This window comes from Schistocerca serialis, chromosome 1 (assembly GCF_023864345.2).
Source record: "Schistocerca serialis cubense isolate TAMUIC-IGC-003099 chromosome 1, iqSchSeri2.2, whole genome shotgun sequence".
In the NCBI taxonomy this organism is placed as follows: domain Eukaryota; kingdom Metazoa; phylum Arthropoda; class Insecta; order Orthoptera; family Acrididae; genus Schistocerca; species Schistocerca serialis.
This window is the reverse complement of record NC_064638.1, coordinates 1039045397-1039073072: the sequence shown is the minus strand read 5'-3', so window position 1 is coordinate 1039073072 and position 27676 is coordinate 1039045397. Positions and strand designations below refer to the sequence as shown.

The 27676-nt window shown below is 39.3% G+C and overlaps 1 protein-coding gene across 5 annotated transcripts in view; it reads right to left on the bottom strand.

Moving 5' to 3' along the window:
- Window positions 1–27676, bottom strand: part of LOC126414524 (serine/threonine-protein phosphatase 6 regulatory subunit 3) — a 191317-nt gene that overhangs the window by 103088 nt on the left and 60553 nt on the right. For 4 of the 5 annotated variants that reach the window (XM_050083356.1, XM_050083352.1, XM_050083353.1 and 1 more), the window contains 2 exons: window positions 8207–8377; window positions 35–213 (listed from right to left, as the gene is read on the bottom strand). In XM_050083356.1, the coding sequence (XP_049939313.1) occupies window positions 35–213; window positions 8207–8377 (350 nt within the window). The remainder of the gene's footprint in view (window positions 1–34; window positions 214–8206; window positions 8378–27676) is intronic. The other variant, XM_050083354.1, reaches the window with a different exon arrangement.

Here is a 27676-nt window from a genome sequence, read left to right as displayed (position 1 = left end):
AGTTTTGTGTGTAAAGCAGTGAGTTTCTACTTACGATTCTATGGCATCCAAAATAGGATCAAAAGATGCACGATCTGTAGTACTCATCTGGTTCTCTCGTAGCATTTTTATCACATCACACAAAAGCTGGGAAGCATTACCATGACGGTCTGAATCTACTGAAGGATCCAGAAGTGCTACCAGATTTTGCACTAAGTTCTGATCATTAAGCCACTGCAAAAGAAAATAACATCTAAGTAATTTTGCTCCACAATATTCAGGCAAAAACCATGACAATCTGCAAAGCAAGATTACATATGATCATCTGTCCTATTTTTGGTTAATTAAGAATTTTAAGACATGTCAGAACACTTTATAAAATGGAAAAGCAAAGAGAAAGGAAATCTCACATGATTTAAAAATGGAATGCACTGTGGACATTTTATAGCTATATATTTGCTATATGTTGAGTGTGATACCAATACTGTTAAGTTTTGTTATTTGTGTGCAAAAAAGTGTGTAGAGGTAGCTTTTGTAACCTGTACCCATAAATATGAATGTGATGTGGCACAGAATAACTGTCACACAGTGATAGGTATAGCTGTCACATCCACAATAATGAAAGTAATTACAGTTACAAAAAGAGGTAGAAGAAAGATAGGGACTGAGAAACTATGTAGCTGATATGTTCAGTTTTCTTTTCCTTTGACCATCTTAAATTTCAATCAGTTTGTCAATAATGAATCAGTCATTCCACTAGAAATCATCAGGTGGAGGTTGCATCATGGTTACAGATTTTAATGCAATTTGGTACAGTTAATACTGCACTAAAGTAAGTTCATATCTCAGATATTCAAATGTGAAACCCCTGCCCCCCCCCCCCCCCCCCCTTTTGGCCGCTTCACAAAATGTGTCTCCATATGTGACCACCGAGCTCCTGTACTAAATCAGACACAGCCAAAAGGTTGGTCTCATTTGAAAGGTAACACTTCTCCCTTGTAGGCGAAAACAAGGGTGTGTTGCAATGATTCATGGTTCAGAAGTAATACATAGACAAACAGCTACACAAGTTATCACAGTTTTACAAGTTTCCAACATTTTTTTATCTCATGTTTGAATGATAGTACTGAAACAATATTTGGAGTGTATAGTGAGTTGATAAGGCTGAATTCATAAAACAAATTTGGTCATGTTACTTGCATGTGCACTTTTACTGACTGGATTTTGAAAATTCCAAAATTGTCGAAAATCACTATTTGGGACCTATCCAAATGCAATGTGTGCAAGGTCACTGCATGCTGCAAATGGTTTCACTATGTAGCTTGTATCTAAGTCTAATATCTATGTTACTTCCATTTATTGTAAGCCATTTAACCATGTTCTAATACTGATATACCACATATACCAGGCATTCTATGAGTGAATGAGCCTGTGTGTGACAGTTAAAAATGTAAAAGTCATGACTGCAAACAATTTCAATGAAATCCTGGCTGGTCCACCACAACCATCCAAACACAGCTGTGCTGTCATTGTGCACAGTACTGAAACATCTTATGAGGAGTGAGCATGACACTACAGTTCAGTACGGAAGTGAGCCGCGAAGTGCATGATCATGTGTGAATGACATGGAGAAATGTTTTCTTGGTACACAGCATTGGGGCAGAAATGTCAAACTACCTTACTGTAGACAATCAGGACTCGAACGTGTGTGGCTATAGTGATGAGACAAAGCACCTATTGGCTGTTCGTACAGGATTACAAATTGAAGATGAGGAAACTTTGTGTTACCATCATGAGAAAGTATACCTGGACAATTTTACACACTTTTTGGTCATGTATGTTGTGACTCGTTCTCTCGTCACAAGACTGTGGTTAAAAAAAAAGAAAAGAAAAAAAAAAAAAAAAAATTGAAGGGTCAGAGTGACGAGGGTAATCCCAAAAGTAAGGTCTCCAATTTTTTATAAGTACATCAACCTGTTTATTTCTACAGTTTACAGCCTGAACTTCTAGCTATTTTTCAACATAATCACAATTCCTGTCGATGCATTTTTGGAGAACCTGTGGCAGTTTTTTTATGTCCATGTCGTACCAGCTCACGGCCATGCTGTTCAGAAATCTATGAACCTCTTCTTTCACCTTGTCGTCAGAGCTGCATCGCTGGGACCACAATTAACACTGACAGGTTCTGTGAGACTCTGAAAAAACTCAAACTGGCAATTCACAACTGGAGAAGAGGAATGTTGAGCAAGGGCGTACACATTCTCCATGACAACGCTCGCCCACACATCGCTCGGCAAACCGTTGCCCTCCTGCAACAGTTCCAGTGGAACATAATCACCCACCCACTCTACAGTCCTGACTTGGCGCCCACTGACTATCACCCGTTAAAGAACATTTGCCTGATGTGACGCATCGTGGACGCAAGTCTTTATGTGATAAAGTACATCAGGCTGTTTGTACATTTTATGAAGATGATGAGTACAGTTGTTTGTGTCTAGGGATGAAAGACTTTGTATCTGACCGATCGGAATGTGGTGTTAAAGAACACAAACAGAAATGCCTTGTTTTAGTGAATTTGAAGAAGCTGTATGCAGCCTTCAAAGAGAATTTCCCACTTACAAAACTGGTTTCTTGAAATTTGCACAGTTGCATCCCAAATGGTGTGTACCCCCGGGTGCTCATGGAACGCATGCTCTGTGTGTGTATTCATCAACAGAACATGAAGCTGATGTTACATGTCGCCAAGCTTAAGATGACAACTAGACTTACTTGAGAAGATTGTATGCTCTACTGAAGGCAAGAACTATATGTTATATAAATGTGATAAGTACCCTGGAGTACAATGTATTTCAGCTCCTCTTGCAGTATCAGAAGCACTGTGTTTGGCTGAAGATGTCCAGTATATGCAGTGGATCACGACAGATCGGTGTACATTGATATAAGTGGTGGAAATAGTTGATGATTTCATAAACAATTTTTGCAACACACTGGAATTGCTGAAAAGACATCATTTTATAACAAAACAGTAATCATGTTATCTAGCTTCACTGAAAGAAACACTCAGCCCAACAGTGTATTGTGATTGGCGATTTTTTCTGAGAATTACTCATCTATTGCACAAGAGCAGCAATCCCATGCCACAGTGAATCCTTTTGTAGTTTATCTACTGATATCAGGGTCAGCATCATCAACTGTAAAGACAATGTGCATAATAAGTGACTATCTCATTCACTCAACAGCTGCAGTACATTATTATCAGAAAACCATTATTCCCCACATAAAAGATGCAATGCCACACTTAGGAAAAATCCACTACTTTTCAAATGGAGCACCATCTCAATATAAAAACCAGAAAAATTTAAAAATCTGACACTGCATTCTGAGGACTTCGGATTGATACCGAGTGGCATTTCTTTGCCATTAGCCACAGGAAGAGTGCCTGTGACAGAGTTGGGGAGACAGTCAATAGAAGACTGGGTGCGAGGAAGAGTCTTCAAGAACTTCATCACCCAATCCTCACTGCACAAGCACTTTTTGAATTTGCATCACACAAGATAAAGGGTATTCAGTTCTTCTATGTCTTCCGAGGAGACATTGAAAATAACAGTGCAATGCTACTGAATGAATGATTTGATCAGTGCACGACAATTCCAAACACAAGACAATACCACCACTTTATACCTGCTGGAAAGGATGTTGTTAAGATGTATCGAACTTCATGCACCATGAGATATGATATGGGTTATCTCTCTCACAATGCAGAGACACAACACTCTCCAGTACAATAGCAATCAGTATCATTGCAGCATATCAGGCCATCTTCTTACATTATTTGTGTCTACAATTCTAAGTGGCAACTTGCTTTTGTTGTGGACTGTTCTGAAAAGAACCGAGATGTTTTGGTGAAGTATATGCATCCACCTGGACCAGCAACAAAGTCAGCTGGGTGAAACTCTGAGACATTCTAAAACCAAATATTGTGCCAAACACTATAACAGGCGGACAGTATGCACTGGACAGAGCAACTGAAATTTAAATACTCCAGTTGTTTAACAACTTTCAGCAGTAAAAGTGAGGAAAGGCACTGATCTTCAACACATGTGCTTCCTATGTAACATTCTATTTAGATAATGATTGATGTGTTCAGAGTGTGAAACACATTATTTCTACTAATTCATGTTGAATATGTTGCAGAATAATGGTCTCTTGTGTCAAATTCTGTGGCACTTACAATATTGTCCTTAACACGTACAAGCTGTTAAAGAGTACAATAAAAAATTATGCTCTGGAGTAAGACAGATATTCTGGGGGTAATTAGACTTAGGTACAAGCTACGTAATGAAACAATTTGCAGCATGCTGTGACCTTGCACACAATGGATTTGGGGAGGTCCCAAATAGTGATTTTCAACAATTTTCTAAATCCAAAAAGTCAATGTGTGCATGCAAGTAACACAACCAAATTTGTTGTATGAATTCAGCCTTAACACCTCTCTAGCACACCAAATATTGTTTCAGTACTATCATTCATATGTAAGATAAAAAACACTGGAAACTTGCAAAAATGAGATAATTTGTGTAGCTGTTTGTATTACTTCTGAACTGTGAACCATTGCAACACATTATTGCTTTCTCCTACAAGGTGTTACCTTTCAAATGAGACCAACCTTTTGGCTGTATCTGATTTAGTAAGGGAGCTAGGATGTCACACATGGTTTTTTTGGGGGAAAAAAATGTAACTCTGGGAGGGCCTAGCTCAGCCCCCAGGAGTTTCACTTTTCAATACCTGAGACATGAACTTAATTTAGTGCAGGTATTAACTGTACCAAATTTCATTGAAATCTGTAACCATGATGCAACCCACTTTGGCTAAAATCTGATAATTTGCAAAGGAATGACCAAATACAGAAAATTACATCTAAGTAATGAAATTGTTCTACAATTACTGTGAATATCAGCAAATGCAAAGACAGTGATTATAAGTGAATCAAAGGTGGACAATAATTTCTGTGTCAATTTTTTGAAATGTGCAAAAACAAAACACCATTCTATATTTAAACAAGAATTCTGAGAGTTTTACAGAGGCTCATGGGATTTATCCCCTGGTTGCAACAGTCAAGAACCTCTTCACTGACACTTATTGTGATAGTAGGTGTGTAGATGTTGGCTGGATACAGAAACTAATTACAAGTGTGATGTTTTTGTCCATCATTAATTTTCACATTTGTGCTCTTACTTTAAATTTACAAGTTCTTTTGTGACTTTCCTCAATTCTCTCTCCAAAACTCTGTGTTCTAAGCTGGCCCATGTACTCACACAAATATTAATATTACTTCTATTATAAATCAACATTAATAATAAGCCCATCAAGAACACATGAAGTACTTAGCGGTGGTGGTGATTTGCCTTCCTTTGTGCCCCATTTCTTTCATTCTCCTTCTGTGGTCGTCTTTTCTCTTTTCAGCCATATTGGCCCAGTCATCTTGGGTTTTCCCTGTAAGTCACCCTGCTGTTTGTGAATTTTGGACCTGAAGATTTCACAGTTTTGGACATAATACGGTGTAATTCCTGCCAATTTCAGATCAGCTATGATCTTGAAAATCCATTTCATCATGTCCGTTTTGGCTTTATTCTTATTGTTAACAAAGTCAACACTGTTTTGTAAGCCTGTCTGGGATCATTCGTTTAATGTGTCTATAGAATGTTAACCTGCATTTTCTAATGTCACCATGGATATTTGTGTATTGTTGGACTTCCTGTTTGCCTCTTGGTTGGTATTCTACAGACCTATATTTTTCTTGCAATTTTGGATTCCTTCTTTTCAATGTTTTCAATGTCTGTTTTCCTATTTAAAGTTACTTTATCTGATCCAAAGTGGCATTCTCGTTAACTACTGTACTGTATGTCTTGGTTTTGTGTGCTTGGAGGTACATTTCTTGCTGCAGATCTCTCTAGTAAGTCAGCATGCAGTTTCCGTCTTTTTTGACATCCGGATTTGTTTGCATTTGTTTCGATGCCATTTTCCTGAATGGTTTCACTGAGCTACTTTAACTGTGGAACTCGTTTGATTTTCTCACATTTCATCTTCAAGAATTTGGTGCTTGTTTGTTGTAGGTCACATTTTCTCTCTTTTTTTCAAAAGATATCTGGAGACCAACTTTTTCTGCAGTTTCTTTCAAGAGTTCAATCTGATTTTGGGCAGATGAAATGTAGCAAGTTAAGGCTGCTAAACTGTCTGCAAATGCTAGGCAATATGTAGATTACTTGCCTCTGCATAGAATGACTGGTTGATCAATTTGAGGTTTGCGTTCTGTTTGCACCATTTTTGTATCACTTTTCTCAGGATGCATATGAAAAACAATAGACAGTCCATCTCCTTGTCCTACTCCAGTTTTGATTTTGGAAGAATCTGAAATTTCCCCATATATTTCGTATCTTTTACCACCACCACCACCACCACCACCACCACCACTATTTTATCTTTACTTGACAGCACAATAGATCTGTGACTTGATGGTGCACTGTTCATTAAAATTAGATAACAATGCTGAATGAAGTCTTATGTTTGGAGAAGATAGCACAACATAACAAGTATTAGTGTATCATAGCTATAATAAACTCCAACTCAAACAATGCTAAGGTGCCCAAAATCAGTCACTGCCTGTACGTCTGGTATACAAGATGATTGAGAAGGGTACCTGTATCAGTTTGAGGCAAGGGACCCTGATCCAGAAACAAGAGATTTGAAAGTTATAATCTAAAATTGTTCTGATACCTCTGGCAGTGGAATACATGTACCAGTACTGTTGTTAATAAGACTGTAGCATAGGCGACTTTCAGAGGTGATAGTATAGCCCAATACAAGAAAAAAATTTCCCCTTATGACAGATGAGCAGACGTTCAATAGAAGTGATGTGTTTCACAGTAATGAAGATGAACAAGTGCTCATAGCTCTTAAGGTATGCACTTCATATGCATTGTTTATCAGACTTTTTCCCTTCCCTTTGTTCATACTGCCACCCCTGAAAGTTGCCTATCCTACACTCTTGGCAACAACAGTACTAGTACATGTATTAGATTGTCAGAGGTACCAGAACGATTTCCACTTATAACTTTTGACACTGTTGTTTCCAGACCAGGATCTCTTACCTCAAATTCATACAGTCAACATTCTCCATCATCTCTGTAAGTTTGGTTAATCCAGAATCATCTTATATAATGCTGATCATACATATTTCAGGTGTTTATTTTTCTAGAACGCTTAAGTAATATAGGTACCAACCTGTCATTGAGGAATGGAACAAGTTTAACAGTTCACAATGACCTTGTTTCTGTGGCAAAGAAATCCCAGACTTTATTCCATATTGATTCTAATTTCTGTAGTAACTTACCACATTCATTTTTATTTCATTTGGGTGACAATAATTAAATATGTTAAACACAAAAATTCACGGCAGCTGACACTGCTGGAGGCTAAACTCCAGTTACCTCTCTTCTAATAATTATTTAAATTTCAATCGAAATTGTATAGAAATTTCGTACTGTAAATTGTCATCTTCATCCTACAACTTCTCAAAACTAATGAAGACAAAACAAATGAATAGAACTGCTTTTCTTGTGATACTGTTACATTCTGATACAACTAATAACAACAATAAATAAAATAAGAAAGAACATCATACACTGAACCTAATATCCAATTTTATCATAGTTCTATGTATGATCTGCTATCAGTCCAATGGCTTGGCGGTAAAGTGCCAGACCACAAGTCTAAAGGTCTGGAGTTTGATAAGTGATCATTCCTAAGATTTTCATCTGTCACTTATCACTTCTTTCATTTCTGGTAATGTTTGTTGATGTGAAAAATGTGAAGCTGCAGCGTGGTTCGAAATTCATGTTAAACTGTAGGTTCCCCTACAACTAGCTGGGTAAATCAGTTCAAATGTCACAGGAAGGCAATCCACCTCCAACAGGATCATACAAAGTAAAGCACTGTGGTGTTCAAAACAATCTTCAGAATGATGACAGCTTTTTTTACTTACTGTAACTTCTGTCTCACAAAACAATAATAAAAAAAGTAATATCGATTAAGACACTTAAGAGCAGCACAGATAAATACAATGCCTGTTCTGGAAAGTTGGCATAGCACCACTCCAATTAGTTTTAACATTAACAATTAGTCATCTGAAACTGATATTTAACAATAAATAAATCACAAATATTCTTACTGTGAGAATGTTCTGTTTCATTTGTACTCCTTCAATCTGTGTGATTAGTTTTAATACAAGATCCATGATGGCTGAAGTTCCCAAATGCTTGAGCAGTAAATCCACACAGTTTTCTTTTGACTTTAAGAACTCGAGTACCTGTAAGCAAGTGAACTGATAGGAATACCAGTTCTGGGAAGAGAAGGAGACAAAAAGAAGTATATTAAACAACAAAGCTTCAGTAACTATCAACAACATGGTGATTATAAAGAACATTACAGAAAGATCTAAGAGAAAAAAAAAAATCCTAACATTAGGATTCAATTTAAAAATTACACAAATAACTGTTCCGTCAAGATAAATGGTGAACAGAAAACATGAATACTATAAAAACAATCTTAATGAAATGGGGTGAGGGTCATTCCAAGTCACTGTCACCAAGAAAGAAATGAAGATGTACTATATTAATCAGTATTTAAAATCTAGCGCACTTCTTGAGAAGCAGGCTACTTAACACTCAGAGACCAGCACAGAAAGATCATCAATAAATCTAATTTCAAAATATCATGTAAAAGAAGGGAGACAAAACAGTAAAAAACAAGGTAACAGAGAAAACAATCAGAAACAGAAAAAAATGAAAGCACATAAGCAGCAAAGTGAAAATAAATCATATAAAAACAGCATTATGAGGAAAAAGAAGTTTAGGTGTAGAGCATGATCCAAATATACGTTAAGGTACAGTTCCTCCTGGATGTGGAAGCAATTTTCCTAAGATAGAGGTCTGAAATACAGTAATGAATGTAGCCAGTTCCATAATATCTGATTTCAATTAGCATTACCTTAATTAATGCTGGCAGTGTAAGTATGTCATTTGACTGTAGCCAATGTCAGTTTTCAAATTAACTGTTCGACCACTTTACGCTTCCTTTGGTTTTTGTAAAGACTGGAAAGATGGAATAGCTACACTGGAGGAGGAGCAGGTGGCAGTAAAAGGGGGTGAGTCAATGTATTGGACATGCTTTAAAATGTGTGTTTACTGTTATGATGAACTGTCATTTCCGTTTATTCACCTCCAGCTTCTCTCTCTCTCTCTCTCTCTCTCTCTCTCTCTCTCTCAAAAAAAAAAAAAAAAAAAGTGTGAGATGACTTCATTCACATCTTTCACTTCCCTATATTGCTTCTTATTACCTACCTATGTTTACTAATCAATGAAGTAAAGTTTTGAAGACTCAAACTTAGATTTTCAATCTTTTTTCTGTTCAAAAGTACATTTGTTCCTAACTTACTATGACAACAGAGTATTAAGAGAATTTGGGCTTGGTACGAATCAAATGGGACTAAAAACGAATTTCACTCTAGTTTACCTAACAATTAGGAAACTAAAAGGATCTGATGATTCTAAATCTTTTCGAATTTCAAGTGATTACATACTCATAACCCACTGTGTAAAATAGAGATTCTGATGACCTAGAAATGAAGTCCTTTTCAATCACGACATACATCATAATATTAGTAAAAATATATACAAAGGTATACTCGTCACGCAGAAGGTCCGAAAATGAGTTTATGAGAATTTATTTAGGAACAAGGACGTATATCAAATTAAACTAACCAACATGTTCACCATCTTATCAAATGACAGCTGTACAGACACACAACTAAAAGGGGCAAGTATTTAACACAGGTACTCATGTACACAGTAAAAACTGTTACGGGCATGAATAAAGCAAAATGTAAGGAAATTTCTAATGGAAAATGTAGCTGTTAAGGAGAACATGAAGTGTACTGAGCAAACAATGATTGGAACTTGATATTACCAGAATGAGTAGCCATAGTGGCACTTGAAAAAAGTGAGAAAACTGACAAAGTATTTGAAAAATGTGATTGAAAGGTTTTATGTATATAGACTGAAGCAGCGAGTGAAAATCTGAACCAAGGCCAGGAATCTAAACTGGGTCTCCTGCTTACTATGCAGGTGCATTAGCCACTAAGCCACCTTGGCACTGGGCAAAACACATCCTACAGACAGTTTCTGTTTTGGTAAGTTGTTCCTACAGAGAATCACAGGGGAGGGGGGGTTGGGAGCAGCTTTCAACTACTCGACAGACATCCAAACTGTGGTTAACTGGAAAATTTTGCTGGTTTGGACGTCCCCTACCCTGCTCTGACCTTCTTATCACATTATTTTCTCCATGCTGTACTCAGGGCAACAAAACTTTCACTACAAAGTGGCAAACTAAAAAGAAATTGGTCCATTAACTGAAACAAAATCTTGAGCTTTTAGTATTCTTATTAGTACGAATAATCAATTTTGCAAAAGAAAATATACAAACATCAACAGAAGTTGATATGTGACACAGGTGTGTTGCTATAATTGTTCCTGTACTGATCAGAAGGTCACCCCTGACCTAGTTTGTCAACATACACACAATTACCAAGAGTGCTACTTATGGGCAGAACACCATTCTCAATTGACTGCAGCATTTCAGTAGGAAGTAAAGCATCAGTAAGGACGCCTGAGAGACATCTGTGGAACAATAGGGTGAACATCCCTCAAGCCACAATGGACAATTGTTACCAATGACTGGGTCCACATTATAATGTTATGGGCAGAAAGCCTGTTAACCTGAGAAGTGCACCATAGTCAAAATGATGCAGTGTGGATGGAATAGTTTCAAACTGACTGGAGCGTTGAGGACTTCTACTACAAAACATCTCCCTGTTTAACAGTCATACAGGATGATCGGTAACTATGACTTTTTAATCAAAGGAACCGTAGACTGCGTGCTCCAGAACAGAATTTGTCATTTGAAGAGGCCATGGCATTACGTATAGCATCATAGCATCAAACTGTTAGGAGCCTGTTGTACAATGCAAATCTCCATTCCCAGCAACTACAGTGAGTACAGCATCATACACCACAACACCATGGACACCATTACAGATGTTAGGAGACAACTCAGTAATATTGAATGGTTCCAACACTGTGTCCCACATGAGCAACAAAATGGTTGTCAAGTGGTGGTCTGGGGTGCATTACATGGGGCCACTGTACATCTCTGCTGTTGAGGGCAATCTCACTGTTCTACAGAACAGGGATGAAATTCTGCAATGAACAGTGGGACAATATCGCCAACATTTTGACGAAATTTCATCTCGACAGATGATAGCTCATGTGGTCATCATGATGTTCTCTTGAATACATTCCTTCAGCATGTTAGGATCACCAGAATGGAGTGGCTGGACTGCTTTCTGGTCTTTTGTTGACAAGAAATTAAAAAATGACACTCAATGGCACAAAAAATTCCAGTCTTTCATTCAGGGAGAAAGCAATGACCTGGATACTACATCAACAATAGGAGTGATGCGGAATCTCATATTAAATTATTTAGAAGTAATGGCACAATGGAAACCCATAGATGTCCTGTGTGGAAGAAGAAGAAGCAGGAGGAGGAGAGGAAGAAGAAGAAACACACAAGCGCAGTTTCTAGCATGTCATATGAAGCAATTTCAATGCGTACAACGCTCAGGCAGGATCTATCATAGGAAAGTGTTCTAGGAGTAGCATCTTTGACTAGCAATTAAAACATCCCAGCCACTGCTTAAATTTTGAATAAAAATCATCAGATTGGCAGCCAAAGACTCATGGTATAAGGAGCGCCCTCACTCTGCAGAAGCCCTTGTCAAAGAGGTCAGAAGAACAGATGTTGATGTTGTTGTTGTGGTCTTCAATCCTGAGACTGGTTTGATACAGCTCTCCATGCTACTCTATCCTGTGCAAGCTTCTTCATCTCCCAGTACCTACTGCAACCTACATCCTTCTGAATCTGCTTAGTGTATTCATCTCTTGGTCTCCCTCTACGATTTTTACCCTCCACGCTGCCCTCCAATATTAAATTGACGATCCCCTGATGCCTCAGAACATGTCCTACCAACAGATCCCTTCTTCTAGTCAAGTTGTGCCACAAACTCCTCTTCTCCCCAATTCTATTCAATACCTCCTCATTAGTTATGTGATCTATCCATCTAATCTTCAGCATTCTTCTGTAGCACCACATTTCGAAAGCTTCTACTCTCTTCTTGTCCAAACTATTTATCATCCACGTTTCACTTCCAAACATGGCTACACTCCATACAAATACGTTCAGAAAAGACTTCCTGACACTTAAATCTATACTCTATGTTAACAAATTTCTCTTCTTCAGAAACGCTTTTCTTGCCATTGCCAGTCCTCTCTACTTTGACCATCATCAGTTAGCATTTCATAACAACATCTTGCCCTTCGGGTGGGAAACAAACCCTAAAAAGTGAAAGAGTCAGCAGTCATCAAGAAGGAGCTGCCAAGTGGGAGATAACTTTGAGATGAAGACTAAATAAGCAACAAAATGGTGACATACTGTGAGTCAGAGCATGGACTGAAAGAAGTTTTAACATAGTAGGGGAGATAGAAAATCTGGAACGGGGAATGCAAAGACTCAGTCCAGAGATAATGGGCGTTAGTGAAGAAAAACTGAAAGATACGGATTTCTAGTTACAGGAATATAAGATAAAAGCTAAACGAAATGCTTTTGGCTGTTAAAAGGAAAATGTGAGAAGCTTTCTGTGACTACTGCAGCAGAGTCTTATCCAAAGACCTCTAATAAAACACGAAGAATTTCTGGTTGTGTGTGAAGGCTGTCACTGGCACCAAAGTTAAGTATTTACACACTCATGGATGACATAGTAAATGAAATTTAGAGCAGCAAAGTTAAAGCAGAAATGCTGACCTCCAGTTTCAATTTTCCATTATAAAGAAAACCCAGGGATACTGCTCCAGTTGGATGCAAAACTGAAAAATTAGAGCCCATACAAATGTTTATTATTTGTAAAAGGAAGATCCTCTACTGTACAATATAAGGTGGCTGGCAGAACAGATACAGATGTATAAATGGGATTCCTATAGAAACCTCTCATGCCATCTTTTATTCATGGTAAATCACAATGCTGCTGACTCCACAGCAATAAGAGAGATACAAGACTGACCCATAAACTGTTCCTCCACTCACCCTTCTGCAGACACTCTTGGATTATGTAGTGCAGTTAATGTTATATATCAGTTTTGTTGTTACTCACTGTCAACCTTGTCATGACCTAAAATGAACTTTTCCTGTTATCTCAATTCTGTGATAAAGCCAGGAAATGCATATTCAACAGTGCTAATGCAGCAGTCTATGTTTCAGTTTCTTTCATATATCCAAGGATTCCACCCTAAGAACCAGGATCAAAATGTTGTCAACTTGACTATCAGACTACACTCTGCTCAAAATAAAAGCATAAATACGAGGGTCACTCTAAAAGAAATGCACACTATTTTTGTAAAAATACAGTTTTCATTCTGCATTGTGAAAGTTTTACAGTGTGTAGATACATCCTTCCTGCTGGTTTTCAAACTTGGTTCAACCTGTTCCCGTGAGCAGTGCCGTCACAGCACGTCTTCAAGATGGCTGCTACACTTGACGTTCGTCAGAAGCAATGTGCTGTCACAGAATTCCTGTGCTGTGAAAACAAGACAGTGGGAAACATCCACAAGAGGTTGAAAAAGTTGTACGGAGATGCTGCTGTCGATCACAGTACAGTCAGTTGGTGGGCAAGCAGGTTACATGATGAAAGCGGGCACAGCAATATTGAGGATTGTCCTCGCAGTGGCACGCCTCTTACTGCACACACTCCAGACAATGTGCAGAGAGTAAACAAATTGGTGACTGCTGACAGACGCATCACAGTGAACGAATTGTCACACTACACTGGGATAGGGGAAGGAAATGTTTGCAGAATACTGAAAGTGTTGGCGTTAAAAAAGGTTCGTGCCAGACGGATTCCCAGGATGTTGACAGTGGCTCACAAAGAAACAAGAAAAACGGTATGCAGTGAGCTTTTGGAACAGTACGAGAATGGTGGAGATGAATTTCTTGGAAGAATTGTGACAGGTGAAAAATTCAAAACCACACCTTCTACTGGAAAAGTTATGACTACGGTGTTTTTCGATTCCGAAGGACTCTTGTTGTGGACATCATGCCAAGTGGAACCACCATAAATTCTGATGCATATGTGACGACACTGAAGAAACTTCCAGCTCGACTGAGTTGTGTTCGATCACATCTGCAAAAGTAGGATGTTTTGCTGTTGCACGACAATGCACAGCCAGACGACCAGATGTCAGTCAAAAAACCACGGAAGCGAGCACAAAACTCCAATGGACAACACTGAAACACCCGCCTTACAGTCCTGACCTGACCCCATGTGACTATCATCTCTTTGGGAAACTGAAAGACTCTCTTCGTGGAAAAACGTTTGAAGATGATGACTCCCTTGTGCACACAGCCAAACAGTGGGTCGAACAGGTTGGTCCAGAATTTTACCGTACGGCGGGTATACAGGTGCTGGTTCCAAGATGGCATAAGGCAGTTGAGAGGGATGGAAATTATGTGGAGAAATGAAAATATTCTTCCTAAAGGATGTATCTACACACTGTAAAACTTTAAAACATGTAGAATAAAAGATGGATTTTTTTAAAAAAATAGTGTGCATTTCTTTTGGAGTGACCCTCGTATAACTGACTCAATTAGCCTAATGAACTGCACCTAATTTCAAATAAGAAGGTATTAGTTTTAATTCAATTCTAGTTACTGCAACTATGTTTTCTCTCTTCTGGGCATTACTGTATATACTCTTCAAGCACAATTAAATACTTACAATACTGAATGATCTCATCACACCATCAGCTATCAACTACTGAAACCTGAAAATAGTGACATAAAATGTATGCCAGCAAGCTGGGTAAAATTTTGGTTGGTTTGTTGACTGGGGGAGGGGACCAAACAGTGAGGTCATCGGTCTCATCGGATTAGGGAAGGATGTTGGCTGTGCCCTTTCAAAGGAACCATCCCAGCATTTGCCTGAAGTGATTCAGGGGAATCACAGAAAAACCTAAATCAGGATGGTTGGATGCTGGTTTGAACTATGATCTGCCTGAATGCGAGTCCAGTATGCTAACCACCGTGCCACCTTGCTTGGTGCAAAAAGTTGAGATCATATTTATTGGTGCAGCCTGTGCTGAACTGCAGTGGACAGCCACGGTAAGGACTGCCTACGGCCAGAGAAGCTGCCTTTGAGAGCTAGCTCGGGAGCAGAAGCTGGGTTTCATCAGGGTCTAAAAGGGAGAGGTGAAGGCAGTTGGCTAGAGAACCTGCATATTGAGGAACATAAAGGCATTGAACGTGGTGGCCTTTGCAAAATGGCAGATTATGACTACCGAGTGAAACTTCAAAATTAATGTTTAATTCACAGATACATTATATCACAAAACCAATCAAATCAGCGTGGCTGCAGCACTGACATGCATAAAATAAGACCATCACATATATACAGAGTTCACCAGAAGAATAAACCTGATGTAAACATTACAGCATGTCTGCTACGCTATAGATTCTGCTATACGTCCAATGTGTATTTGTATCTCAACTATATCAAATATAGTCGCTCGGAAAACTTGAAAGCCGAATTTTTTCTGTAAATTAATGAAGAACATTAAGAACAACCTGTTTCTTGGCACTTTTTAACTGTTTTTCACATGCGTGTTTCATTACAGAGCAGGAAGCAGCCTAAGCCACTTTCATACTGCGTATTAACAGTGCGACAATCAGAGTGCAACACCACAGAGACACTGATTGTACACTATTTTTTAAATACAAACTACATAGCTGCAGCATGATTTAAGAAAACTTTGATGACTGTTAATACATTTGAATATCTAAAAGCTTCATTTAATGTAGCTTAGTGATAAGATATCTAATACACAAGTATGGCCTACTTACAAGAGCGTAGCACTATCAGTGTATGTACGCTACACCTTCTGACCAATCATGGCATTTGTGTTTGTTTACATCAGCTTTAGTCTTATGATGACAGAAACCACAGAAGTTATGCCAGCACTATAAATGAATAATATCGCACAAACCATTATGAATTATTACATGTTGACCATTTCATATAAAACAAACAATATGTTTGATGACAGTGGAGGAAACTAGCTATCATCACTGAAGTTGTGTGCCTATTTTATTTACTTAATTATACAGTGGTTTACTTCTTTTTAACTACGTAAATGTTTAGAGCATCACAGTCTGACACTTACACAGAAAGTAAAGGCAGCACGACATTCCTTGTACTCTGCTCTATTTAACCATGTATCATATGCACCGTTCATTATGCAATTTTTGTTTAATTATTTGAATGTTGATTCGGTCTATAACAAAGACTTGAAAATGGTACTCTCAATGTAATATCTGACACCTCCATTGAACAGAGCAAAAAGAGGGTCTTTTACTGGGCAAGTGGTAAGTATTGTTTATCATGTATTAACATGAACTCCTTTGTCAGTTATGCTGAGCCTCTGGGTGTAAATTTTATGTTTTAATTACTGGAGCAAAAACAATTACTAGGGCACTTTGTATGGTCTGAGGGCGACAAGAACACAAAGACACTTGTTTTAAAATGCGTGTTGTACAGGGTAATACAGGTAAACTGGACTGGGGGGAAGGGGAAGCTATTCTGATAATTTTTTCACATTAAGTCATGAATATCTAGTATGTATTACAAACTGTGAAAAATCCAGGATGGAATGCTTACAATATTACGAAAAAGATAAAATCCTACTTACCACATAGAGGAGATGTTGAGTCATGTACAGGCACAACAAAAAGACTGCTATACATTTCAGCTTATAGCTTCAGTTAATTGAATTGGGAGGGGGGGGGGGGGGGGGAGATACTTTAGCATTAGGCTTTCTGGCTGGCTGAAAGCTCAAATGTACTGCAGTCTTTTTGTTGTGCCTGTCTGCAAATCAGTACCTCCTCCACTTGGTGAGTAGCAATCTATCCCCATCATAATATAGTCAATATATACTACAGTATTTTGTATTGTAATTACACTTCATTCCTCGTATACCTAACCAACTACATCCTAACCCATAACTACTTCACCTTTAAGGGAAGGTATACAAACAAGGGAGTCACACCTAGTGATACGTGGCTGGCGACCACGGAGCCCTGAGCTGAGTCCTGGCATTGCTTCCACTTACTTATGCCAGGCTCCTCACTTTTATCTTTCCTATCTGGCCACCCTCGGCCAGCTCTTGTTCTTTTCTGACCCTGACGCTATTAGGTTTGAGGGCTAGGGGTCTTTCATTTTCCAACCTATACTTCTCATGCAGCGTCTGACCCGGAGCGGGCAGCTGCAAAAGGCGTCTGTATCCCATGTTAGGAGTGGCCCCCAGAACTGCAGAAGGCAACGGAATACCACCACAGATTATCTTCCCTGCATAATGCTGCCTCCATTTTATGCACAAAAATGGCTTCCTCTCATGTTAAATCAGTGCCCGGAGGTAAAATAGTCCCCCATTCGGATCTCCGGGGGGTGGGGCAACTTGAAAGAAGGCAAAAAATCAAAATGAGAATTGGTACCTGGAATGTTAGAACTCTGCTACAAGCTGGAAAAAGAAAACTTTAAAAGAGAGATGGAAAAGAATCATATGGACCTTGTAGGAGTTGCTGAGGTAAGATGGAATGGACATGGAGAGTTGCAGTCAGATGAATATGTATTGTACTGCTCGGGAGGAGAAGTAAAAGGAATGAATGGAGTAGGAATGATTATGACAAAGGAATTGGCTAAACGTGTGGAATATGTAGACTATGCCAATGACCGGGTTATTGGTGTAAGGCTGAAAGGAGCACAAAAAGATTTACTGATTGTCCACTTGTATATGCCAACTTCAGAACATGATGACCAAATTGTAGAGGAAACGTACAGTGTAATAGAGAGAATAATGGATGAAAATAAAAAATGCTGCAAAATAGTAGTGGGAGACTGGAACGCCATTGTGGGAGAAGGGAAAGAAGGAAACATAGTAGGCAGTCATGGTCTTGGAAAGAGAAATGACAGAGGTGAATGGTTAATTGACCTCTGCAGGGAAAGGCAGCTGATAGCAGCAAACACATGGTTCAAGAACCACAAGAGGAGGCTCTACACTTGGAAATCACCAGGAGATAAATACAGAAACCAAATCAATTTTATACTGGTAGAAGAAAGATACAGGAATGGAATCAAGAAGGTGCACACATTGCCAGGTGCAGATATAAATTGTGACCACAACTTCCTTATGGCAGAAATAGAAATAAGAATGAAAAAACTGAAGAAGGCGACCATGGTGAAGAAGTGGGATTTAGAGAAGATAAGATCCAACAAAGAACAAATTACAGAAATGCTGTCTTGGGAGTTTCTAAACACATTACGAGACAAAGAACCACCTGATAATGCCAACAAGTACTGGAATATGCTGAAAGAAGGAATCATTAAAGCAGGGCAGCAAAATATAGGATATGTAAAAGGGAAAAGATCCAAAAAAACCATGGGTCACACAAGAAATGATTTCCGAGATGGAGGAGAGAAGAAAATTGAAAAACAAGAACACTGCAGATGCAAGAAAGATATACCAAAGGTTAAATAATGAACTGAGAAGAGAAACAGAGCAGGCTAGGAAAAAATGGCTAAAAGTAGAATGTGATGAAATTGAAGAACTGGACAGGAAGGGAAGATACGACTTACCATACAACAGAGTAAAGACCATGGCATGGGAACAAAACAGAGCAGGAAGTGCTACTGTGGAAATTTTGAGTAAAGACGAAGAGGTAGTGCACAAAGATCGTGACGGTGTCCTCCAGAGATGGGAAGAATATCTAAAAGAGCTATATGACACAAATAGCAAACCAGAAACTCTGGAACTTGAATCACACAACAGTGTAAGTGATGATGAGAAAGGACCAACCATCATAATGGAAGAAGTAAAGTCTGCCATAGCTGCAATAAAAAATGGCAAAGCGGTAGGTACAGATACAATACTGGGAGAAATACTAAAATGCTTGAACCAAGAGGGAATAAGAAATATTGAGGTTATGTAATAAAATATGTGACAGTGGTGAATGGCCAGAGGACTTTCTGACAACAGTAATGATTCTATTACAGAAAAAAACAAGGAACCAAGAAATGCAGCGAGCACAGGACAATCATCCTCATTTCACATGCAGCCAAAGTGATGTTAAGAATAATTAATAAAAGACTTGAAAAAGTAATGGAGGAGAATCTTGGCGAGGAGCAGTTTGGCTTAGACGGAATACGGGCACCAGACATGCAATAGGGCGCCTACGAATCTTGGGAGAAAGGTTTATTGAAAAAGGAAGAGACATATATATGTGCTTCATCGATCTAGAAAAGGCATTTGACAATGTGGCTTGGGACAAGCTGGCGACTATAATGAGGGAAAAGAGAGTGGACTGGAAAACCAGAAGACTTATAAACTCATTATATCTTAATCAAAAAGTTTCAGTTAAAGTGAGAGGAGAAAGTAAAAACTGGATCAGACTAGGAAAAGGAGTAAGACAAGGATGCTGTCTCTCACCTACTCTTTTCAACCTCTACTTGGAAAATATGACTGACCAATGCTCAATAGATGATGAAGGAGTAGAAATTGGAGGACGAAGAGTAGGGTGTTTGAGGTTTGCTGATGACATGGTCCTTTTAGCCACAGGGGAAAAAGAATTACAGGATTTGGTGGACACCATTGCAACTAACGGAAAAAAATATGGAATGAAAATTAACACAAATAAAACAAAAGTATTGGCACTAGGAGGAAATAAGGAAAAAAATTATGCTGAATGGAGAAATACTAGAACAGGTGCAAAATTTTAAGTATCTTGGAAGCAGGATAGACACCGACTGGAAGTGCACCACAGAAATTAAAACAAGGATAGCAATGGCAAAAGAGGCGTTTTATAAGAAAAGGAGAATTTTCTGCAGCGGTCTGGAGAGAGAACTCGTAAAGAGACTCATAAAATGTCATGTATGGATTGTTGTTCTATATGGCACTGAAACATGGACTACGAGGAAAAAGACAGAGAAAGGATGGAGGCTTTTGAGATCTGGACATGGCCGAGGGTGGAAAGAATAAGTTGGATGGACAGAGTAAAAAAAATGAAGAGGTACTGAGAAAAGTGGGAGAGAAAAGACAGTTACTAGATGTAATAAAGAGAAGAAAAAGAAATTGAATTGGGCATATATTAAGAAAGAATGACGGACTGATAAAAACAGTTTTAGAAGGTTATGTAGAAGGGAAAAGGAAGCAAGGAAGGAAGAGATTCCAGATACTGGATGACATGACGGACGGTACAACATACAGCAGCCGTAAGAAGGAAGCAATGGATCGCAGAAAATGGAGAGGTAAAGGACCTGCTAATATAGCAGAACTGATGATGATGATACAAACAAATACGTGGCACAGTGATGGGCACCTGCATGGCACCCTCCTATGCCAACCTCTTCATAGGCTACCAAGACGAAACATTCCTAGCTTCCCAAACCCCAATCGCCTGGTCTGGTTCAGGTTTATTGATGACGTCTTTATAATCTGGACCCAAGGCCAGGGCACCTTATCCTCATTCCTCCACAATCTCAACACCTTCTCTCCAATGCACTTCACCTGATCCTCCTCCACCCATCATGCCACCTTCCTAGATGTTGATCTCCTCTTCTCAGAGGGCTAAATCTACATATCAGTCCACATCAAACCCATCATTCACCAACAGTACCTGCAATTTGACAGCTGCCACCCCTTCCACACCAAAAAATCCCTCCCATACAGCTTGGCCACCTCTGGCACATGCATCTGCAGTGATGAGAACTCCCTTGCCCAGTATGCTAAAGGCCTCACAAAGGCAGACAGGCAATACCCCTCAGACCTAATAAACAAACAGATCTGTGACATATCCCCTCTCACACCTGATCCTCACTTCCACACCAAGAAGCAACCACAAAGAAGCACCCTCCTTGTCACTCAATACCACGTGAGACTTGAACGACTGAACCACCTCCTTCGTCAGGGTTTTGATTACCTATCGTTATGCCCTGAAATGAGTGACATACTACCAAAGATACTTCCATCCACTCCCAAAGTGGTGTTCCACCACTCACCCAACCTCCACAACATACTAGTCCATCCGTATTCCACTCCCACACCCTATCCCCTGCCACAGGGGATCATACCCTTGTGGAAGACCCAGATGCAAGACCTGCCCTATTCACCCACTCACCACAACTTACTCCAGTCCTATCACAGGCTTCTCCTACCCCGTCAGAGGCCGGGCCACCTGTGAAAGTAGCCATGTTATATACCAGCTCTGCTGCAACCACTGCACATATTTTACATTGGTAAGACAACCAACCAGCTTTCAACCAGAATGTATGGCCACCATCAAACTGTTGGCGAAAACAAAGTGGACCTCCCAGGGGCACAACGTGCAGCAGAGCACAACATGCGAGATTTCAATGGAGGCTTCCAACTCATGCCTCCTCACCACCACCAGCTTTTCTGAGATTCACAGATGGGAGCTATTCTCACAGCACATCCTTCGCTCCTGTAACCTCCCTGGCCTAAACCAAAGGTAAATCGCTGCCGCCCCCCCCCCCCCCCAACAGTGTGTGTGTGTGTGTGTGTGTGTGTGTGTGTGTGTGTGTGTGTGTGTGTGTGCGCGCCCCCCCCCCCCCCCCCCACCATCTTTCCCACTACCACAGCCCAATACGTAACAGCTAGTTGTGTGCTATCACCTCATGCCCCAGCCTGTAAAATCGCTTGATCAGCCATCTGCCACCTCCCCCCCCCCTCCCCCCCACCTGCACCCCTACCTAGCCTACGTACAGCTCCCCATTCTCCCAAGAGCCACTAGATGCTACCCCTAAACCACCTCTCTGCCTCCTGCCTCTTTCCATCCCTCACCTCACCCCACCATCCACCCCCACCTCACCGCAGTTCACTCACTGTGGGACAGGACAGAGCTGGCAGTCGACTGAGCACTATGTAGGGAGTCAAGTATATATACATTTATTATTATTATTGGTGTTTTGCCCTTAAAGAGCGCATTTGGACTAAACTACATGGCCAGTTCCTTTTGCTGCCTTCCTTGCTGCCCAAACTTCCCTCATTCGCTCGCTGTGTTCCTGTTTCCGGTCCTCTGTCCATGCTTCTTGTCGGCTTTGTGTCTTCGGCTTCATCTTGATTGCCTTTTTGGTTGCCCATATTTCTTTCATCTTCTGGCTGTGATCTTGCTTGCGTTCTTCAGTCCATTTTATGCCTGTTCGTTTGTCGCATTGTATCTCATGTAGTTTACTTTTCTTAATGATGTTTCTGAACTTTATTCTGTCATTTATTGTGTCTGCTGTTATGTTGAGATGGTTCAGGTCGTTTTCTACCTCTGCCACCCATTTGTTGTTTCTAGTGGTTACCCAGTCAAAGTTCTGTTTGGTCAGCCTGTGTGATGGCATTCTGTATAGGTGTCCATAGAATTGTAGTCTGCATTTTCTAATCTTTTCTGTGATTGTCTCCGTATGTTTGTACAGTTCCTCTGTAGGTTTCTTGATCCATATTCCATTGTTGTTAGTTGCGCCAAATATTTTCCTAAGTATTTTCCGTTCTACTTTTTCTAATTGTCTGATACGTGTATGCCCTAGGATTAGTGTGGTCTCTGCTGCATATAGTGCCTCGGGGAGCACCACCGTGTCGTAATGGCGTAATTTGGCTTTTTGTGAGATAGACTTCTTGTTGTAATGATCCCATACTACTTTGTATGCCTTGTCCAGTTTAGTCTTTCTTTCTTTGTTTAAGTCTCTGTTATGTCCACTCATTTGTAGTGTTTCACCGAGGTATTTGAAGTTTGCTGTTTTGTAAATCGTGCCATACTTTGTGTTCAGAGATGAGAGTTTCTTTGTGCTCATAAACTGTGTCTTTTCGTAAGAGATCTTTAGTCCAGTTTTGGAAGCGATTTCGTGCAGTTTTTCAATAGCGTCTTTTGTATATATACATTTATATATATCTGTGTGTGTGGGCGCCCGCGCCCGCGCCCGCGCACGTTTGTCCTACAGCTCGAGAAAGGAATTTCATTCCAAACACTAGCAAAGCAAAGCTCTGTACCTTTTGTTTGTTTATCTGTCGACAACACAGTGCTTCTGCCTTTTTGGGAGTTGTCTCGCTATTCCTAAGTAATTTGTATTTAACAGTTCATAGGCCATTCCAGGTCATTCTGCGCTGTACAATCAGCGACTTGACTTTTATGTTGGTGACCTGTTAGCGACAAGAAAGATCTCTATTATTGTTTTTCTCTATTCTTTTCTTTTTCCTTCAAGAGTGCATTGGGCAGCTTTGAACTCTGATTTTTTTTTTTTTTTGCTGGATTTTGGAATTATTACTGGTTAGCCTGTTGGAATCTACTAATGATTAACAGTATTTTGATGTTTTTTGAGAACCAGTGATGTTTAATTATTTGGGGAATCTGCCACCAAAGAACACTGACGACCATGCCAGAGTAAAGCTCGGGCCACACTGCTGTGTTCAAACAAGTGCACCTGAGTATAGCTCAGGCTGTAATTTTCTCTATGCGCAAGCCACACATCGCTAGAAAACTGGACTCATTTAGTATGAGAACAACGTATGGACATCTCGCTACTTGCTCCTTGACAGGTGTTGTCTTCAGTTGTCAATTTCTAAAATAACTTCGAAACAAACAGCAGTGAACGTAAGAGCTGTTGTTGTGATTGATTCAGCCAATGTGTGTGCATGTAGCAAGTTTTGTACTTCAACTAATTAGATTTTGCAGTGTGCTGTAATTCTGATAAAATATGTCACATTCTTTGGGTGAGCAAGGAATGTTTGGAAGCTTGAGAGAAAGAATTCAGTGATTTTGAACTGTAGGGAGAAATATCTCAATGGGGACAGGCTGAAGAAAATTCATATTCAGGTAAGCTGCAGTCTGCTTCAATTATTCATCACTACTCTTGTTGCTACAAAAAGTGCTGCTGTAATTATAATTTAGTTCTGTTTCATTTGTCTTAATCTCTTCTGTTTTACAGACGAAGCTTATGATGAAACAACATACAACATTTGTTTCCAAGATTTGTTTGGAGAAGACGAGACAATTCGCTGGCTAAACAAGTAGTAAAGAACTAGTATTGTCTGAATGCAACGTATCTCTCTTTACAGACGAAGCTTATGATGAAACGACATACAACATTTGTTTCCAAGATTTGTTTGGAGAAGACGAGACAATTCACTGGCTAAACAAGTAGTAAAGAACTAGTATTGTCTGAATGCAACGTATCTCTCTGCCTGCCACAATACTTCAGTCTTTTCCATACAAAAGACAAGTACATGTGAAATTGCTCAAGAGCTCACCTTCCACTTTTGTTTTTTAAGGATAATTTTACTTTTCACCATCTTTACTGTATTAGCCTTTAACATACATCAAATACAAATGTGCCGTAACATTTTAAAAGATGGCATAATTGGCTGGTTTCCTGGGCCACAATTTTTCTGACTGCCTGGACCTCAAAGTGTTAAACACACAATCTTTACTGCAACTTCTTATTATTATTGTTATTATTTTATTTCATGCTTAAATGCCTATTTATAGGACAATAATTTCAATTATTTGTACGTTTTATTTTATTGACTGAATACCGTATTTACTCGAATCTTAGCCGCACCTGAAAAATGAGACTCGAAATCAAGGGAAAAAAAATTTCCCAAATCTAAGCCGCTCCTGAAATTTGAGACTCGAAATTCAAGGGGAGAGAAAAGTTTTAGGCCGCAGCTCCAAATCAAAACAAAGTTGGTCCATTGTAATATGAGACACAATTAGGTCAAATGAATGACGATACAGTTACAATAGTTTGGTTCGAATCGTAAGCTTAGTAGTTATCTTTATCAGGTAGCCATTGCTATGCATCAGGCACTCCATCAGTATTTATACGGGTACCCTTCCTTTTTCACATGCTTCGTCTGGTTTGAATTGATTGCTCAAATGGTTCAAATGGCTCTGAGCACTATGGGACTCAACATCTTAGGTCATAAGTCCCCTACAACTTAGAACTACTTAAACCTAACTAACCTAAGGACAGCACACACACCCAGCACACACACCCATGCCCGAAGCAGGATTCGAACCTGCGACCGTAGCAGTCCCGCGGTTCCGGACTGCAGCGCCAGAACCGCTAGACCACCGCGGCCGGCAATTGATTGCTCATTTTTCTTTGATCTGATAAGTGCCGTTCTCTTTAATATAGGTGTTTACGTCACTCTAAGCTGAAAATGCAGTATTGTACTGTGCCATGCATTGTTTGTCACATTCTGATAATGATTGTTTACGGTCTGTCGCCGCTCGCGGCATGGCTTGCTTTTGTGCACGCTACCACAGCTTACAATTAAATAAAATTAAAAAATAAATAAATAAATAAATAAAGAGAGAGAGAGAGAGAAGGGGGGGGGGGGGGGGGGGGGAATCGTCTCATTAGCGAAACAATGGCAAGAGACTGATATTTGTTGTTACTTACACTGCTGCTTTCTTTGATAATGATCAACAAGAACCAAATAATAGACTGCGTATGATAGAAGATATTCTGAATGAGTGTTTAGCGAAAATTTTTCTCCATTTGAAAATCTTTGCAGGCGCCTCTTTTAGTACATTACATTCTGCACCGAAATTAGAGTCATCTTAGATTTAAAAATCTAGTCAATTGCCGTGCTTCATTTCTGACTGTGTCACTATTAGGCATAAGAATAATACAATATAAACATGACATGATATGTATATTCTTCCGAGTCTGCTGTTGTCTCACTCTAGTTTCATAGTTTATTAGGCAGACAGGATTTAAATGAGATAGCAGCAAACACGAAAGAATACATGGTAAAATGTTTATATTCATATTATTCTTATGATGAAGAGAATACTGCATGTGATTAACAATTCATGAAAGTTCCTATTAGCAACCATCTCTTCTCACAGGTAGGAAAGAATTCAGAACGTAGAGTTGGCCATCTTGACAAACGTCCCAAAGTCTCGCCAGTCGGATTTTCATAGTACATTGAAATGCTGCTACATTCGAAGATGAACAATACGAAATATGTATTTACTTCGTTGGATAATGTATGAAATTTTTTTTTTTAATTTATTTACTGATGCAGAGGTTTTGGCGCCAGTATTTATCTTTGTGCCTGCAAAGCATTCCCATGTAGCGCTACATATATTCGACAGCAGAAGTTAGTTGTGGCGGCACCTACCAACATTTTTCAGAACTTCCGCTTATTTTGCACTCAATTCTAAGCCACAGGCGGTTTTTTGGATCACAAAAAGCGAAAAAAAAGTGCAGCTTAGATTCGAGTAAATACAGTAAATCATTTCGTGTCACCTACCATAAATCATACATATAAAAAAAAAGGGGCAATCTTCTTTATCATTTTGTTGATGTTACATTTCTTTCAACCTTTATCTTATTTATTTTCAAATAACTTGCCAAAACTTAGATAATTTAGACAGTGGGATCATGAGTTAAAGTAATTTGGTAGCAAGTTTAGTTGCTGCACATAAAAGCATATGGTGCTTGAGGTGACTGTATGATAATATGGGGCTAATATTCCAAACAGTCTCTCTCTCTCTCTCTCTCTCTCTCTCTCTCTCTCTCTCTCTCTCTCCCTCCTCCCCTCCCCCCCCCTCCCCCCCCCCCCTCCTTCCCTCACTCTGTGCGCATTTGTGTGTGTGTAGTGTTCTTCACACTTGTATGAAGCAATTGGTTTTCCTAATCCAGATAATCATCTGGCAATGCGAGATACTAGCACACAAGAGTAACATCACAGAATCACAATTACATTTAACTTCCTGATTGCGTCCAAATGTAATGCCAAACAGAACAATTGTTTCCAGATAAGAGTTAACTTTCAGTAAGTGAAAGAAACTATGACAAAAGATCAAAAAATTTACAGAAACCTGCTGAGTTAAACAAGTCAGAAAAGAAAGCATACTTAAACCACATTAATGATGTCACCATTCTAGTTCTAAACTTTGTGACAAGACAGAGCAAGTCAATTTAAGCTTTTTTGGTTCCTTTTCAGATTACTATTTCTGACTGGTTCTGGTCTAACTGTTCTTTATGGAGATCAATGGCTCAATATTAACTGTAATATGATCCAAATTCTTTTCATTTAATAATTAAGGAGTACAAAGACAAATCCAATTTTGATACCTGTCTGGTACACAGTAGTTAATAAAATCGAAATAATTAGAATGAAATTCATGAAGAAAATATGTTGGAATGAAAGTAACAAAATTGTGCAAAAACTTCAAAAATAGAACAAGAATTTTATAGTCAACCCCTTGGAAGCAATGATTGAGCAGAACATTCAACTTCACTTGCAATTAATGTCTACCTACAACTTCCAGAGACAGGCTAATAACACTACAAGGCTCATACAGTGCTACTACACGAAGGGCAAAACACAGCAGCAGTGACAGTACAAAGCACGAAGGTTAATCAAGAGCACTCAGTATTTTAAGGCTGACAGACCTCCACATACTTATTCAA